This window comes from Takifugu rubripes, chromosome 8, assembly GCF_901000725.2.
Source record: "Takifugu rubripes chromosome 8, fTakRub1.2, whole genome shotgun sequence".
NCBI lineage: Eukaryota > Metazoa > Chordata > Actinopteri > Tetraodontiformes > Tetraodontidae > Takifugu > Takifugu rubripes.
The window spans coordinates 6,722,767-6,742,252 of record NC_042292.1 but is presented as its reverse complement, the minus strand read 5'-3'; the positions used below and the strand labels follow the sequence as shown (position 1 = coordinate 6,742,252).

The 19,486-nt window shown below is 43.0% G+C and overlaps 1 protein-coding gene across 1 annotated transcript in view; it reads right to left on the bottom strand.

The window, feature by feature from the left end:
• Positions 1–656: 656 nt before the first annotated feature.
• LOC115250814 (neural cell adhesion molecule 2-like) overlaps positions 657–19,486 on the bottom strand; it is a 150,781-nt gene continuing 131,951 nt past the window's right edge. The window contains 10 exon segments of the mRNA XM_029841010.1: positions 657–662; positions 714–835; positions 1,783–1,902; positions 3,255–3,428; positions 5,674–5,770; positions 5,943–6,127; positions 7,849–7,999; positions 12,236–12,381; positions 17,647–17,760; positions 17,763–17,815. Coding sequence (XP_029696870.1) covers positions 657–662; positions 714–835; positions 1,783–1,902; positions 3,255–3,428; positions 5,674–5,770; positions 5,943–6,127; positions 7,849–7,999; positions 12,236–12,381; positions 17,647–17,760; positions 17,763–17,815 — 1,168 coding nt within the window.

Below are 19,486 nucleotides of genomic sequence, written 5' to 3'. Positions count from 1 at the left end.
CCTTATCTTGGAGCTAAAGCTGAATTTTGCTATTTACACACCAAAAATCTTCTACTTAAATGGTGGGTGGATGAGCTAGCATGCACTCTCATTTGTAGCAGAAATATTAAGTGAAGCACACACTAAAAAATAATGATTCCTGAGTAGAACCTCTTAATTTTACAATTTTACAATTAGCAGTGAGTCACATGTGCTCTTCTGGAGGGAGACTGGAGTCCCAAAGTCACATCCTGTGGCACTATTTTGTCAAACAGAAAGAAAATGCTTTTCAGCTGTTTTGATTAATTATTGAATTTTTTTCACGTGAGACAAATTACCAGACTTCTAAATGAAAAAAAAAAACTTCTCTAAGTATGCCAGGCCTGTGACAATGTCACATCCGATGTCACTCTCAAACAAAAAGAAAAATCAATATTTTGAGCTGTTATGAATTATTATTTCATCTGAGAGAAAATATCTTACTTCTAAATGAAAGGCAGAGGAACCTTTTCCCCTTAGATTCCTCCTCTGTCTCAGCTGGCCTTGTTGATTTTGGCAACAGTAAACCAAACGACAGAAAATACTAGGTTTGTGGAGCTTTTTCCCAAACTGTTCATTAATATTAAGTACAAGAGAAGGATCGCATATGGGGGGATAAAAAATACAACAGGATCCACTCATTTCTGGAGAGCAGATCAGATTAAACACAGATGCAAAATCCTACAAAGACTCACCGTTTTATACTTAACAATGTACTCCACAATGGGCATTCCGCCATCGTCCTGCTTGACCAGCCCCAGTCGGTAAGCCTTACCCATTCCTCTCTGGCCATGCACCGCAGGTGGACTTGGCTCTCCTGAGGGACAGAAGCGGGTGGGGGTGGGGGGTGGCTTTAGGAGATGCTTCAAAACAGTGTGTGAATGTTACGTGTTCTTGTATCGGCTACATTTTGAGTGCCAAAATACTTATTCTAGTAGCAAAGTAAGGATGTTTTTTGGAAGTGAGGACATTTTGGCTGGTCCTCACAACTTCAAAGGACTGTCGTAACTGACAATGTCTTAACTGAGGGTGAAGACATTGGGTTGGTCTTGGGTTTAGGTCAGTTGGACTGGTTAGGGTAAGAAGTTGGACAATGTATTCTATGGAAGTCCTCACAAAGATAGAAGTCTGAGGGTGTGTGTGTGGTGCCGCTGGAAGGCAGGCAGGGGAGCAGGTGTCAATGTGAGATATGAGATAAGGATGCAGTACAAGCAGAGAGATGCTTTTAAGCTGAATTAAATTCAGATTAGAAGGCAACTCCCTTTGCCTGCATATAACTAATGTTGACAAGAGCGCCTTATTATTGGCTGCATTTTGCTAATTGGGTCGTCTTTCCAGCACCAATTCTCAGCAACTGCAGTGCTGTAAGACATTAACCACAGAAATGCATTTTTCTACAGGGCTGCTTATGTTTACTGCCGTCCTGCAGCGCTGGACTCATTACTTAAATATTTTTTTCTGCGGTTAGTAATTTAAAAACAGCAGGTCAAGACAGATTTGAAGGAAACTGTTTCAGGTTCCAATAAGACCAAGCTTTAACAACAGACTTTCATAAAGTCGTAAAAATATGTACCATTTGACCAAAGCGCTCAATCTCTTAATATATTTCTTAAGAGGGTGCTCCCATTTATGTTCACGCCCTACTGTTTTTTCATATAAATCCAAATCTAAATGTTTTGTGGAGCTATTCTGAAGTTTTCCCTCCCGCTGTATGTCAGCATCGACATTATTGACTGTGAGCACATTAAGAGATAAGCATCTTACGTATGGGTAAAGTCTGGAAGGCCTCCGTGTGACTGAACTCCCCCTGGCCCTTCCCATTGACTGCTGCCACTCGAACCTCATAGGTCGTGTTGGGCTCCAGTCCCATCAACACCACGGTCGCTGGGGAGAGACCAGGTTAGAGTACATGACCACCATTATTACAACACCACCATTGCCACGATTTTTGTAATTCTTGACGAAGAAGAAGGCTGTGCACGGAGTATATTCCTGTTTTGTCTGTGTAGAATGTTATCTAAACTACTCTAACTGAACACGAGTGCAAAATGCCCTCATTATTGAAGACAATTAGAATTGTACTGACATTTGACATCTGTATTGATTTCTGAAGCAAACATGACATCAGTGCAAGAGCCCATTGCAGATTCCCTTTTATCCACACAGTCTGTCTGCAGAGCCGCGTTCTGAGGTTCAGCCTGCTAATTGGCCGCTCTGTCAGCATGCCACATTAAATAGTCAAAACTGTAACAACAGCCTCTTGGTGGTTCTTTACTCCGTGAACTAAAAACTATTTCTCCACTTTAGAATTAGAGGGTCACTTTTTCGGACTGTGAGCGAACGTCTCAAACACGCCTGGATGTTGCGGCAGCACAGCTCACCAGCCGGGTCTTATCTGGCCCAAATGTTACTAAACTGTTAGAACTATTTAGCATTCACCTCTTGGCATCTCCATCTAGTAATTGACTGTGCAATGAGGAATATTAGTGATAAGCCCTTCAGGTTTGTCAGTCGTGCTTATCGGCTGCCCATTACTCCTCCAGCTCCCATTTCTTTATCCAGCCATCCAGCCTTCACCTCGCCGTGTATTTTCCGCCGGCTCAAAAATCAATTTGGTGTGAGAACGGAGTAGAGGAGCAGGAACTGGCCCTTCCACCTGTTATGACACGGTCTGCACGAGAAGTCGGAGCTTCGTTCTGAGGGAAAAACGTGTCAGGATCGAGCTTTGAGGGATCATGCGATATAGCCTCTGCTTTGGTTTGACTGGTCTGTCGATTTGTAGTCTGGTCCGGACATCTGATACGACCTGACGTGACAAACCATCGCCTGAAGTGCCAGCTGCGACACTCTTGTGGTGTTTATGTTTTATTCCATGTGACAGGTGAACATTAAATATAATTTGCTCCGTGCAGAGTCTGGCACCATGTTTAACACAATTTCTTTCCGTGTGACTTTCTGGCAAATATTAGCAGGTCATGCAAATATTTGTATTTCTACAGTTATTTGATTAGTGCCTCTCAGAGTGGTCTGCTAGCATTAGGAAACAATCCAGCCCATTATTATTGCAATGTGTAGGAGGAAATACCTGAGAAGCAGAGCATGTGGACATTTCTGGAGGGGTGACATCACATTGTGGCACAAATGCACCCATTGATACTGTGGGTTTGATTCTGAAGAGAATCCTTGGCATTTAAAACTGCCCAGGAAATGCAGCACTGATGGAAATTCAGACTCACTCTGAATGTTGTGGGACTTGACATCCCTCCAGTCTTGTAAGCCAAACTCTTTGTATTGGACCAGGTAGTAGCTGATGGGGACGCCACCATGCGAGTCGGGCTTCATGAAGGTGACAGTTGCTAGGCGCTGGGAAACAGCCGAGAGTCGCACCGAGTATGGATTTGATGGCACATCTGAAATGACAGAATAATGAAATCCGTTTAAAGGCCATTACCTTCAGTTCCCGCTAGTTCCCTGCTAAACTACGTTTGTTGGGTTCACAGCTCACAGATACAGAAAGTCTCCTAAACTTTTAATAATATAAATAAGAAGGCCATAAAAAGGTTGTATAAAAAAATTAAGTAGCCACCTTGCTCAAACTAATAATTAAACATGTGGAAAAGTCACATTAACTTTAGCTGAAGGGCCAAATTTATAACAGATGTTTATTATTGAATGCAGCCTCGGTTATATGCACACATATGCTTGTGTACACACTTTTATCTTTGCATAAAAAGCTAAATCCATTGTGGTCAAGTAAGCGCTTCACTGTTGATTTAACAACACTTTTGTTTTGCTTTGTATGCTGACTGAACAATAAAAGAGAAAGATGAGCTGGTAGAACATTCTCATTACTGGATTTTCACTATTTATTGTCCTGCATCACAAAATGTGTTCAGTAGATTTAAAAATGCGTAGATTAAATTTGTTGAGACAAACAGAGGGTGTATATTTATGCAGATGACTCAGTTATTTGTTGGAGCCTGAAACTTTTGTTCTGCATCTGGTTTGTTTGCACTGATTTTTTGCATAACTTTGTCATAATTCGGTTCATGCTGTGTATGTATGTATGTATGTATGTATGTATGTATGTATGTATGTATGTATGTATGTATGTATGTATGTATAGGTGTGCATGCTCAGGCGCTAATGTATTCTTTTAAAGAAGAAAGATAAGCCTTCACAACAACAATCAGTTAATTCTCTGAGCTAGTGAATAAAGTGAAACATAGCTTCGTCTGATAGTACAAGAGCTAAACAGTTAGGGGCATTTAGAAAACACCGTTACTTTCTTGGTTATCTTGAAAATTATTGTCTACTCTGTCCCTTCTACTCATCCGTCCTCGAGAATAAGTGGATAAATGAATAATGGATAAAAGTGCCGTAAAATTTAAAAAAAACAACCTCTGCTGCTGTTCTTTAAAGCCACTCTTGTTAAAGAAGGAGCTGTTTCCCAAAGACAATCTCTGTTGCCCCAAAGAATGAGACTTTCCCTCAAGCAAAATTTGTCTGACAGAATAAGAACCAGATTGGATCAAGTAAAGGAAAAAGAAAAAACTATTTTTTTTCGCTCTGACTTCTGACGTCTTATGTCACTGTGTTCACATGCATGCAAATAAATCGATGTCCTGCCTTGTTTGTGGGGTAGCAACCAGTTGGAACTGAGTGAACCAATGGCCAAGTACTGATGCGTAAACTCGTCTGTGGCTGTGACCTCGCTGGATAGCTACCTTATGGATTAATGTGGTGTGACGTAAAAAAGGTCAACAACAAAGTAAACCAGTGCAAATCGTCACCTAATCTGACAACTGCAAACTTGTTAGTAGACAGAAAGTCCGGTTGCATAAATTATTCAAGCCAATCGAGCAAGAAGTGTAGTCGGATTTAGACACGCTGGTAAAAACACTTAAAGGTACAAAGAACACTATAAGTCTTTAATTATAACAATAGAGCTCATTTCATGTTATTGTTATATTTAAAAATAATCACTGTTCTGACAGCAAACCAGCAGTTTGGCTTTCTTTGTCCTTTCATTACTAGAGCACCGCTGGTCTCAATTCCTGTACTTTCAGCTCAAGGTTCAGCTTTGGAGAGTGGCTGTGAGTGATGAGCCTGTGCAGCTTCCACTGCAGATCATCTGTCTTCTGACTCATCCTCTCCTACACCAACACGTGCTTATGGGTGTTTCCTATCGAGCGTTTGTGTGTGTGTGTGTGTGTGTGTGTGTGTGTGTGTGTGAGAATAACTTCCAAAACACATTGTTTCCCACAAGACTACATATTGGGTCAGCCTTTTTTGCTCACTGCCTTTCTCCGCAGCCAGAGCAATTCAATCTGCACTAAAGATAATTGGACTGCACTACTGTGTATTAGCCTGCACTACCGTAAATTAGGGGGTACTTCAGTAAATAGCGAGGGGCATGCTAAATCAGCCAGCACTATTTGAGATTAGGCTAAACTGAATAGGGGTTGGGAGTTGTAGTGGAATTTATCTTCCTGAGAATTGCAAATAAGGCCATTAGTGTTAGTAGAGACACAGCCGTTGGACAGTTACTGTGAGAGCCCTGATTCAAAAGGTGTAGGAACCCTGACTTCTCTCATTTCAGGAACAGAAATGAGGCCACAGATGTGGTTGTCAGTGGGGAAGAGGTAAACTCACCGGCCTGGGCAAGAATGAACTCCTGGTATCGCATGCCAATGTTGTTCCTGGCTGTGCAGTTGTAGCGGCCAAAGTCCCGGTCCGACATGGGAGTCACCTCAAATAAGGATCAAAACCATAACTTTCACATCCCCAAAAACCTACAAGATGTTAGCAAATAACCTTAAAGCTGCACGTGAACCAAACAACACATAGTTCTTTTTATTTAACTGGCTTAATAAATGGAGCGCACGTCATCCCTTTATCATCTACAAACATCGTTGACCCACCTCCAGCACGGACTTGCCCTCTGCAGCGTGCACCCTGTTGGCCGTTCCCTCTGCGGAGATGGTGAAGCGTTCCCTCCTCCACAGCATGGTGGCGGGAGGGTTGGACATCACGTCGCAGCTGATGTTCACTGGGTTCCCCTCCCAGGAGTAAAAGATGGTGTGGTTGGTCAGGAACTTTGGTATATCTGTCCGACACACAGATGTCATCACTCACACTCTGCCTGAAGCTGCTACACTCCTGGTGTGTCTGGAGACAGTGGCACCCAATTAAATGCTTACACCAAAAGGTGAGACTGGACCAGATGATCCGAGCCATTAAAGCCTCTTGCTGGAGCTTAACGCCCAAATGCCTTCAAAGGCAAAGTAAATGTACTTCATTAACACGTTCCGGACGTTCTATGCCATGCTAAAAGAGCTTAATTAAAGCCACCTACTTGCTCCAATCATTTCAAAGAGAACCAGAAACAAAGGATGTAAACAGAAGCCTCAGCAAATAAGAAGCACAGTAAGGGACGAGAGCAGGAGTGAACTGCTGCTCGGATTTCTTTGGCCCAGCTCATCGAAGAGGCATTATGGTTGTTTTATGCCTGCTTGCAGGATTCCATTAAAGAGATGATGCCCAGCTCTCTGTCACAGCCGAGGACCGTTATCCCCCCGCAGGCTGCACTGACTTAGTAAATGAGTTCATTAGTTTGGTGGCAATGGCATGCTCAGCCCCCCACACTCAGGCTAACAGGTCGCTCTATTCACGGGGAGTCAGCTGTGACTCACCGGTTCCAATTGCCCCCTGCTTGTATTTGACCGCCATCAAATTTTTATCTCAAAATGATGACTTTTCATAAGCAATGTATGTATTTTTAAAAGGGAACCCTACAGTCACTGTAGCCAAAGGAGGAGAAATGCAGTTTCTGCTTGAGAAAGAAAATACTAAAAATACACTTGTTTGTGTGTCTTTGCTGTTGGGCTGTTGGAGGTGGAAACATTTCCGGCGACCAAGTGCACTTCTCATTGCTATCATTCAGGCCACTGATCTCTTCCTATAATGAATATCATCATTCTGCGACCAAAAATGGAGATCTTTGTTTCAGAGCTCATTAGGCGGAGGATAGGCCACCCCAAATAACCCCAGACAACGAGCAGTGAGGAATGGATAAGCTCACTGGGAAACAGGAGAGCCATAAACAGGGCAGAACGAAAGGCAGTGTACGGTTTCTGCTCACTAATTAACCCTCCTGAAGGCGTTGCAGCACAAAGGATGCGGGCGTGAGAAGAGGTTGAGCAATAAAGTAAAGATGCGAAGAGAAAAAACAGCCCCCGCTGAAGCTGAATTTGCAGAATCAGAACTTTTGAACCTCAACATTTCTGACTCTCCAGGTACCCTGGAATGTTGCAAATTTGACTTAAACGCGTGTTGGACTTTCACATTAAGCACAAACATGGGATGCAGAGAGCGGCGGGGTCAGATCAGGTGTGGAAAGTCTCTTCGGTACCAGTAACATCAATTTCCCTTGCAGACAGGTGAACAGAAAGAGCTGCATGACAAGGAAACAAGGAAACAAATTACGAGCATCTATGCTACGCTAGCATTTAATTTGAAAAATGTCTTCAGTGTAGTAAATAAAACCACTGTGATGGTGACTATAGAATACATTTGATTTAGAGATTTAAATTTTTCTCGTGCTTATGGAAAACAAATGCAAAGCCTTCAACTAGCAGTGATATGGAACCCAATGTGTTACACGCAAAGACGTGCTCAGGGTGAGCTGGAGAAGATTGTAGAAATGTGGAAATATTCTTTTGTTGCTTTTAAGATATAATCGGCTCCGTTGGCAGCCCTCCCAAGTGCTGGCAGTCAAAATCGAAAAAACCCGAGGACTAAACATAACCGACCTCTTGTGATACTTACGCTCGATATCCAGAAACATGCTCTTCTGGTGGCCTCCAATCCTGCTGAGGGCTTCGCAGTCAAATCGACCCAGATCGCTGAGCCTGACGCCACTGATCGTCAAGACCGATTTCCCATGGCGACCGCGCACTTCAAAACGTCCACCGTGACTCTGTGGACACGGACACACATTATAATTAACTGCTGGCACGATCACAAGAAGTTTAACGTGCAAATCTGCCAGCATAAGAGCGTCCCTGGAGATTCCCTGTAAGAGATGGTCATTTCGGCTGTGAGGGGCCTCATGGAGTGGAATGTGACAGCACTCCTTATCAGTAATTTGTCAGTATAACGTACCTTACTATAGCTCTCATACCTTGGTAAGTACGTATACAAAAAAGCTTGTAGCAATTTCCGGCTAACTTTACGTTGAACAAAAGCCTCTTGGTCTATTTTGACCCTTCCCTCTTAGAGGCACCCATCCCTTGTCACAGATAGCCAGGGTTAATGCAATAAACCGTGGATTTATTACAGCATCATTACATTTGTATGAAGACAGATGGCATCAATTTGAAGCAACGGGTCAATTACAGGAGACAAGGCTATCATTCCTGAAATCGACATTCATTCTTAATGAGAGAGAATACGAGAGGAGCTTCCTTGTTGCAGACATCATGTGTGTGCAGCCCCCATACTGCTGTCTAACACATGACCTTTGACACCTCCCTCAAATTCTGCTCCTCCTGCTTTTCAAAGCTACGTGCCCGCACAGGCAATTTCTGTATTTTTTTAAGCGAACACTGCCTTCAAGCTCAGAGTTCTTCCGGTAAATCCGCTGTTAAAAACAATGAACACACGCTGCACTTCATTGTATAAATACATGTGTGATGAGTGGGTCGGCCTGGCAACCTCTCCATGACAGACAAGGTGCTGCCGTGAATGGGAAACATAGTTTTAGGTGAGTTTCTGTTATTATTCATAGTCTGAGAGTGCTGCAGGGTGTTTTCACTGTAAGCACCCATCACAGCTCATGGCATACATCATGTTGGCAATCTATCAGTGAACAAAAACAAGATGCCATCAAACTGCTGCAACATATAACTATCGCTGGCAAGTAAAGCAAATATGGACCCACGTGACTCTGTTGCTGTTGACAGAGGCTGACATGTTTAGATCAGAGCTAAGTAACGACGGGTAAAAAGGCGTGCTCTCAGCCTGCCAGTGTTTACCAAGTCCTGCACATCTTGTTGTGACATGACATGAAAGTGACACAGGTAATTGATGCTGAGTTAATAATAGGAGAGCTCATTTACTGGTGGATTGCATTCCACTACTGGACTGGAGGGGTTTCCTCCGGTGGGCACATATCTACATTTGGAGAGATAAGGCATGCCCCATGGATCCACAACAGGGAAATGTTCAGCCCAAAAGGCTTTGGCTGGGTCGCAGCTTGTAGCTAATCAATGAATATTTTCATATTCATTCCTGCGATTGAGGTGTGAAGAAGAACGTGCACAACTGCTCTATAAATTTGCTCTAAATCAATGCGCAGTCAACACATTTTAGGGCATTCCCACTACTTTTTCCTGCCTCAGCTAATACTTAATAAATGTGCTCAGCTGCGAGGATCTGTCTTGTATAAAATTTACTTTCTGCTGATCTTTGCTATTATCATTGCTATACTATCAGGCAACAAGGTGAAGAAGCGTTCATGGATGCAGCTAAGGGCTCTTTGCACTGCCGCTTACTTGTTTGCTTCAGCTGAGGTCAATGGGATTCGTGAGGGTGTGGTGAATAGGAATGCCTGGGAACAGAGACGAGTGAAGAGACAGAGAGTGGGGGAGAGCGAAAGAGGAGGGAGGAGCTCACCAGGAGTGAGCCTCAGAATCTGGGAATTACTTGCTAACCTGTCCAACCTCCCACCCCACTGACAGGTTCTGCCAAGAGATGAACTGTGCCCTGAGCACAGCCTGTTTGATATGCAGCACAGGCAAGCAACAGAGCGAGAAGCCAGACCCAAACACAACAGCGAGCACGTCTCGTCCCCACGAGCGCATGTTCAATCGAGCACGTAGCACGTGAGCGCTAAGCAACATGACAGCGGAGATGAAAGGCAGAGAAATGTGGAAGTTGAGAAAATGGAAGGAGATGAAAGGCGGAGAGCGAAATCAAGACGACACAAATATGAGAAATCCTCTCCCTATCTGCTTCATAACACTTCATGAACACGTGAAGCCGGATCTCAAATGCAATCTCTCAAATGTGATTACGCTGCGGTGCTGTGTTACTTCAGTCTGACTGCTGGCAAATTCACATATGAAAAATGTCAGCTGAATCTCAGTGAGACGCTGGCAACAGTTGCTTATTCAGTCAGTGTGCTGTGAAGGCTCCAGCAGAGCTGTTTGAATCTGGCCACCTTTAATTACTGGACTACATCATCTGTGAAATACATTTATTAGGGCTGTCAGACGGAAGTAAACACTACTACTGTACAGTGCTGGCATCTGTTTTTCACACTCATTTGGCAGCGTGTTGAGCAGAGAAAAATCAGGAGACGCAGAAAGAGCTCAAAACAAATATACTCCCAGACATGTTGTCTCAACAGGTGAATGGAACCAGAGAGGCTTTAAATGACAGCCGCTCCGTGGTAAGTGACTGTTTAAATTGAAGAGCCTCCGCTGGTGTTTGCTAACCTCGCATTCACGCGAGACCATATCAGAGGGGCCTCGAAGGCGCGCCTCACTTCATAATCAAATCCCTCAAACTGTATCCCATTATGTTCAGTCAGCAGGAGCCGAGATGCTAGTTGACAAAGAATATATGAAAAAAGGGAGCACCATTACACAGTAAGTAAAGCTGAGCCCTTGGAAGCTCGCTGTCTCTCAGCAGTCGTGTGGGTCGGCTGGGTATGTAGATTGGACAGTAAATTGAGAGAGGAACATCCTGCCTTGAGCCTAAATGACTACGGCCATCCATCATGCCTCGCGCTATACACGCTCTGTTTGTCTTGGCAGGTGTTTAGGTGTGTTGGTTCGCGCTTCGCATTTCCATAATTGCATTTGCTGTGGGAAAAGAAGCACTGACTCTCATTTTCGCCCGTGATTGATCAACCCCGGCAATTCGAGCCAATGCACACATCCATTTATCTCAGCAGTGACCTTTTTCCCTGACTACCATCCAAAAAAAATTAAATTATAAAAGAAATAACTGGGAAACTGTCTTCCGTCATCTATGAGTTTTGACAATGCAAAATAATTTTTTTCCAGAATATTTTCCACTTTGTTCTTTAATAAGGCTGAATAATGGATTCTGGGAGTGAACAAAACACACAGCTGTAATAATGTTTCAATGCCTCTAGTTTGATTGGATAAAATGTCCCTGAGTCAAAGATACAAATCAAAGTGCAGGCTGCGAGTGTTAATACCCTGAAAACCTCAAGGTTCTTACCACCTCTTTAGTGCTCCAGAGGTAACAGATGCGTTGGTCGATTTCCCTCGAGGTAATAGTCTCGGCATAGAAATCCAAACACTCCCGAAGAAACAAGGGCAGAAGGTGAGCCCGCCTGTTTTATCTGAGGGTGCTTTGATGTTATAAGACATTGTCATCTGCTGCAAGGTGAGTAAATGTACGGCTTGTTCAAAATGCCCTCTTCTCGTAAAAAAAGGGAAGCCTGGAGTGGAATAAATCATAACTTCCTGAATGTAAATACAATCAGCATCAACCATTAGATGTGCCCCGGGCAGCACTGTGAACAATAAAGGAGTCCGTCTGCAGCGGCACTGAAGAAGCTTTTATTTTCATACTGAAAGGTAATAACCTATTAATGTGCCATACTTTTTCTGTGGCTCTACAGAACGGAGCAGCAAGTGCACTGTTCTATCTCCTCTACAAATAGGAACGTTTTAACAGTCAGGAAAAGGAAAAAACTGAATGACTGCATTTCCTTTAGATTTACTAGTTTTGTTGTGAGCTTATTTAATGAGCTTACACACCTTATTACTGAGCTCTGATATCCAACAGAGCTGCAGGTCATTTCAGAAATAACATCCCTAACAAATAAACACTGTTTAAAAGGTGGTGTGCCTGCGTCACTGGTGTTGTCGTGTTTCTGAAAGGCACCACAGGTTTTCCTCGATTATCACACAGTGCATGAATGCGCGCCACATCTGTCAATATATCATTTTCAGATCAAGTCAAAATACAGGCCAAGCTTTGTTTTCAATTTTTTGGGTCCCATGTTACCAAGCTTTTTGGACGTTTCTCACACAGATATCAGTGATATACTCATGACGGCTCATAATAAGGTGTTTTTTTTAATATTATTTTCATCTAAATTCTTTTTAATGTAACGATAATCAGCTTGAACCAGTAAATGATGATGACGGAGGAAAGCAGATGTAGACTTTACCTTGTCTCCATCCACAAATGTCTGGCCATCGCTGGCTCTCTTCCAGGAAATGTCAGGCAGGGGCTCGCCATCAGCCACGCAGGAGATCATGGCAGCGCCGCCCTCCACGGCTGTCACATTTTTCAGCTGGGTGATATGGGGCGGGACTGGAGGCCACAGGAGATGGGATCGCAGAGGAGAAGAAAAAAAAAGTGAATAAAGATATATGTGGCAGTAGGTACAGCAGTAGGCAATGAGTAAGGACAAGAGTGAGCAGGAGCGACACTGTCAAACGTCTGAGTCACAGGGGAGGGGAGACGAAGGCTATACCATAGGGTTAAACGTAGGCTTGATGCATGACTTTGGTGCTGACAGCCTAGGCCGCGATCATTTATACACTGCAGACGTTGTCTGTAAGCATGCCTACTGGCCTATTTTTGTGCACAATCCTTGGCCTAGTGTTAAGAGACGAAACTGACAACGCTAAAGTTTTAAAGCACAAAACTAATTATTTTCCTGCTATGGATTTTTTGTATGGAAGGACGCATCGCCAGCGCTGTGTGAATCCTTTTTGGCTATGTGCAAAGTCCCATGAAGAGTGCAGCAAAGTGTCCCGTTCAGGGACGCCTCACCTCTTCTCTGATAAGATACTGCGGGTTAGCTGTGGAACACCATGCATGTCAAGGTAACAGGGTGAAGCAATGAATCACAGATTGCTTATTTCCTCTCCCCACACACATTAATGGTGAATTCTTTAATGGGCATTGCTCAGAAAATGGCATAAAATCCAGGGGGAAAAGGGGCATGAATGGAAATACAATGAGGTTAAACCCAGGGAAGATCATTTGCAATTCCACAACTTCACCCCGGAGACTAAAACTCAAGGGATTATGGGAGATTCTTCCAACAGAAACAGACACATATACAAAAAACTTCAATAATACCGTTTGATTTGTTATCAACTGCTATTATGGTCAGGTTGTGTAGGTGTAGCTGAATGAATAAAAAGCCACTGAAGATGGAGAGAAGAAGATGGATACTCGACTCACACAACGAGGGCTGACTTATCCAAAGGGTAGATTTCTTAATTCAACATTGGACCGCGTACAATAAAAAGGACATTTTCTCAACTGCAATTATTCATAACACACAACAAACTAGTGTTATATTGGAGAGTAACCTTAATTTCTATTTTTAATCAACTTAATTTAGTTTAACCAGTTTATTAAAGAAAATGGTCCCAATGGTCCTCTGGGGGATCAAACTAAAATCCTTCCCACTCTGAGGTGACAACTCTAACCCTACTTATAAAACCTATGTGTCGTTTTTATCCGTATTTGTTTTAAAATCCAAAAACTGCCAAACTTCAAACTTTTCAATGTTAATTTTAAATGACCATTGGCATCATATGAGAGCATATAAATGGTGATGAGTTATTGAATTCGAGTCCTCAATCCATCTGAAGCTATCTGCACATAGGCCTGCACTCATTTTTAAATTGCGGTATTTGGAACAGAACGCAGGCAGAATCAAAGATAACAAAGGCTGACAATAACGAACGATGAGTTGCCTCCCTTGTTTCCACAACAAACCTTTCGAGAGTGCAATCATCATGCTTTTTTGTCAAGATGCTACAATGGAAACAAGTAAATCAGTGTGATGTATTCAACGGCAGAAATACGCTCAAATGAGAAAAAATAGCTTGTTAGAAAACACAGAAAGTAAAGCAAATATAAGGGACTCTGAAGATGTGTTATCAACCCTCCAAACGACCTATTGTAGTCAAGAATGGTTGTTTTCAGTCAATGAGACCGCACAATGCACAGAACCACACATGCTGGTTTTGATTTTATCATTCGTTTATCTGCAGCTACTACTTCACCCCCTGATCTTCTTCATTATGTACATTTTAAATGGAATATCTCTCATTTATGAACCACTCTGCAAGGAGCCTCATTAATAATCTATTAACAAAATTTGTTCCAATAAATGTAAAAGAAGAACCCGTTGTATGGAGGCAAAAAAATCTAGAATTAAACCTGAACTTTCGCTTTCGGTTATTGAATTTTTTTTAATTTTTTTTTTTTTTAATCGCTTTTTAAAAATAAATAACAAACAGAAAAAAAGTGCACTGATAATTACTATAATTTAATACCTGCAAGTGCTCTGTACTTATACTATGACCCTGACGTAACTAAATATATTGACTATTTTCCAACCTCTTGGCTCTAAAAACACAAAGCTTTTAGCCCCAGAGTAGGAAACAGGAATACACTGTAATCTGTCTTTTTTCTAACTGTTACTTGAACATGTTTTGAGTGTCAATGGTGTAAAATCAATCGCCCTGACATGTACCTCTGACATGTCTGTGGCTCTGAAGAGTCAATCACCGTGTAAACACGCCCGGCGTCTCAGACCAGTACAGTGGCCGGGTGGGATCTGTGGAACTTCATATTCTTCACCATAACTTCCTTCCTGACTGCAGACAGTTGCTGGACAATGAAGACTTAAACTTGGCACTTGCTGCCCTAAAACTTGTGCGGACATTTCTGCCAAAGGCCAAAAGATTGCCATTTTTACCCCTTGAAGCCGTCCACCGTTCCACCAAGCAGCATTTGCTGCACTCGGACTGAATCCATGTAACAGTAATGGCACGTAAATCTGAACAAACTAGAAATAAAGCACTTCCCAAATAATGTCACTTAGATCTGTAGTATAGTTTGTGCGTATAGCTATCTGTCTGTCTGTCTGTCTTTCCGTCCGTCCATCCGTCTATCTCGAACTATATACACTGTATATTGACATGAGTAATTCAAGGATACACGTTGGTTTAATCTTAGGAAGATCAAAGGTCAGCGTTCACCTGGCATCCAGAACATTTCTTTAAATCCTCTGGCACCAGCTGTCTACCTCCTTGGTGGAGGTAAAACCTGAGCCTGTTTAAGTGAACATGGAGTCAGGAAACAGACCAGTCGATGTTCAAGGCATTACAATTAATAGTTTCACAACAGATGTTGTTGTATTCTTAAATGGCCGAGTCCTCCTTGAAAATGATCTAACACCGCTGAGTAATCCCAGTGGTGTTTTTGTCTAATGACCTCCCACCTGGGAGTCTTGGTGTCCATGCCGAGGGCATCACACTAAATTAAGAGCATTAGAAACACATGAAATTGATATAATGTAACCCTATCAGCTCAAAGGCAGCCAAGGTGGCTCCACAAGCCTTCCTGTTAGAACCACAATGGTTCCCCATGAAATGGGAAGTTGTGAATTTGAAGCAGAAGTGAATGGGCCATAGGCAATTTATCTTCCCAATAAAGCAGCAACATCCGGTCATGCTCTTAATGTCAAAGCCATCTGTGGATAAAACATGTCCGGAAGCTGCGGCTGCATCATAAACATATATTGAACTCTCTGCCGAGAAACAAATTCTTCAAAAATATCCATTTCTCTCACTTATCTCTCCGCATGATACCAGTCTTGCTACACTAGGCAGGTGTGTTTCCTGCCTTATATTCGTCCCTCAAGCTCTTCTCCAGCCACCAGTGAACACAAGGTATGCATGTGTGAGACAGAATATTTACTGTGTCTACTCTGTGTTGGCTATTAATTAGGATTACCTTTATTTAAAGTCACGGCATGAAAGACATTCTAATAAACTACCGGCAGCCTATAAATTGGCCGATGTGAAACATGAGCTTCAGATTGATGTTGACATTGCTAATTTGGAATAAACAAAAATTGAGATTGTCATTAAATATGAAAGCCCTGAGTTCCAGAATGTGGGTGCACAGAAGAATGGCAAACACAGACTCGCACCCCGGTGCAACATAATTGTCCCGTTCCCTCTCCCGCCTGCCCTGTCAGGGCTAATAAAACTCGCTTACATCTGCGTTTACCAGCAGAACCCCTCCCTCTTCACATCGTCATGTAAATGTTGCATTTTTACGAACAAGCAGGTTTCACATCTTGAAAGGATGTTGATGACTAGAGCAAAACTCTACAGATCCCAGAGATCTGTGAGGAAATAACCAGCAGGCTTATGAAGATATAAATTACATTTTTTATTAGGAGTGACGGTAAAGGAAATATGAAGCCATAAATCTATTTTTTCTCTACAGGAATTATTATTATATGTGCATGGCTGGTGACCATGTTTAGATATTTGGATTTTGAAAAGGAAAATGGTAAAAATGTGAATGACCACAGTTAAACTGTATGGATCAATAAAGCATTTCTATTTGGGTTTATTTTTCCTTTACTGCTTTATCCTTTTCAGGTTCATGGGGAGGGTGCTGGAGCCTATCCCAGCTGCATATGGGTGAAGGCAGGGCACACCGTGGATGAGTCTCCAGCTGATCACAGGGCCCTATGTGAGCATTTGGGGCTTTGGTACCTTGCTTACGGGTACTTCGGCAGTGCTCTGAGGGTGCCCTGGCAGCTTGCCCTACTACCAGAACACCTTCAAGCTTCAAATGACAAATAATTCAATTTGAATCGATTTTCAGAAAGAGATGTGAATGCTTGATAAATGCACTTGGATATTTATGAAGAAGCTTTCAGAGCTGCTGTGGAGTTCCATCTTCCCATCGGTTTTTTGAGGGTTGGGCGGAGGTGGCTGCAGGCTTACTCATGATACTCCAGACCTTCCTGGGAACAATTAGCTGACGTAGTCCCAGGCTGGATGAGATATGAAACTCCCTCTGGTCTGTTCCCAGTTGAAAGGATCAAGGAAAAAAATACCCTTGCCGACTATTTTGATAAAAACAACATCTTCACTCTATAGAGTCATTGCTTCCCACAACCCCAAACTCCTCTAGTTCTGATACCAGCACCCCCAGAAGATGACAGGTGAAGGCCAGACCATGGCAATCTATTAACCAGCTTTGCAGAGCGCTTCCACCACATGTACTCCATATCAGTTCAAAGGTCCCTGCCAGATCGAAGAGCTCTTTTCCCGCAGGAGTCCAAACCAGAGACCAATCTGGACTGGAGGTTATGCTAAGTTTAATCCAACTGCCTTTGTGAGAGTTATGAGCGACATTAACTGATGTCAAAACAGCTAAAATCCTCCAAGTAATGAGGAACATTCAGAAGAATGTCTGCGGAGATAAATACACAATGGAGATGTAGTTTGTTTGAAAAGACCAACTGTGCCGCACTTTCTGGGGTGCAGCTCAGGCTGTCCATACTCTCTCCTTCCCCGGGGAGCGAGGGAAACCGGGGTCTGTTATGCAGCTGTAAGAATAGGACTATTTTATCTGTCAACATAACGACACCACCGTCGTGAAGAAAAGCAAAACCACGCACATTCCATGGAGCTCAAGAATTTGTTTCAAGTATTCCAGTAAAAAAAGCAAGTGGGAAAACTACAATAATCAGTGATTTTTTTTAATAGTCGACCTATTCCAACAACTTCCCATTGTCCTTACCAAACACTTTGAGAAGAGCTACTCTCTCCTGAGATCCAGCCTTGTTGCTGGCTTTGCAGGTGTAGCTACCCCCGTCGTTCTGTCGGATATTGCGGATGGTAAATGCTGCGTCCAACCTTCCATCCTGTTGAACATGTACTTCTCTGACGGTTCCAGTTTCTGTCCCTTCCTGTACAGACACACACACAGACACACACACAAAAATCACAAGGAGCACATCGCCCGGTGAGCAAATGAGGGCAGACTCACACCCTTTCCTTCACTGGCACGGATGAAAGTCACCACAGCACCTTCACATCTACAGACGTATAAAATTTTCGCACTTTAGATGTCAACTGATCCATGAAAGAGAGGCTAAATGCTGGAAAACTCGACTTTGAGGCCATTTCATCCACAGGAAAGAACATGACAAAGACTCTCAAAGACAGTAAAAGTCATTCCACAGAATCCTTCCACTACAGTGCTGTTGAAGATTACATTCGAAGGAAATCGATAGGAATATGCCCTCAAACTTCCTCTGAAACTTTCCGATCCGGAAGAAACTGTCAAATAAAGAAACAACAACTCACTGTCTCATCACTGTCTCACGCCGTGGACACGGAGCTGATTTAAACATTCTACGTTAGTCGACTCTGTTGTTAGACAAGATACAGCCAAACTGATCATTTGTCTAGATTTGTGCATGAGTGCTGAAGCGTAGTGGTCCATGCAGGTTCCCAGCTTCCCACGCTTGCTTATTTACTTTACTTAACCAGCCGTGTAAACTACGATGGTTGAAGGGATCACTGGAGTCCAGGTTTTTTTTGGTTTTTCTCACGCTGGCAGATTTAGACAAAATCACAGGTGCTCTGTTATAGAGGCTCAAAGTGTGACAACAGCTCAGGGAGTTAGAACCCAACAGCTAACGATTAACACTACCGAGTTAATGAGGGATTTGTCACGGTTACACGCACCAACAGTTCGCTTTAACGTTAGCACATTCACAGCTAAAATGGAACCCAAGAACCACTTTTATCCATGAAGAAAACAAGAATATTAGTGTTGCATTATTTAAAAAGCGCGCTGTTAATGCGCGATGTCCATGTCACAGGGGTTATTGAAAGAGATTCCCAAACTGCTGCAGAGAGAGTCGAGGTCAGCGACGTGGGCTGGTTTCCTTGGCTGTGAGGTGGTAATTGGTGTGAAACCAGGGATGATCAGAATTACCCTCTACCTGAAGAGTTTTCGCTGTAATTTCCGACAGCGAGGCCACCCCCCTGCTGCCCCTGCACCCACCAGCGTCTTTGTACTGGGCTGTTCAGCTGGGACCACATCAGTGCTGATAAAAATCCCATACACCTAGGATATAAACTATAACCGCGCACACACTCATTCTTCTTCCTAACTTCTCTGTTGTATGGATGGCCACAGACGATAGCACACAGAGAACCAATCTGATTGCTTCCATTATCTTAAAACATGATGCGCTGGGTTCCTAATGCACGACTATTACAGTGATGAAAGGGGGGATGTAAGCAAGCGACTTTGGATGACACAGCCCCTCGTCCTTCATCTCAGCCTCAGCACCTTACTGGGCGTCTGTACCCTCGTAATCTACTTTTCTCAAAGGCATCGAGCACAGAGCGCTGGAAAACAAAACAACAACTTTTCCACAACAACAGTATTTTAACTTTAAAACGCAGATTTCAGGTCTCAGCATATGATGTAAATGCAAAAGGGAAAATAACTGCAAGTCAATGGAGGAAACAGCAATGCCATGTAACGATAACTCAGACAGAGCACAGAGGAAATTAAGAGAGGCATCATCTCTGAAACAGACAGCACAGGATGAGCTACACTG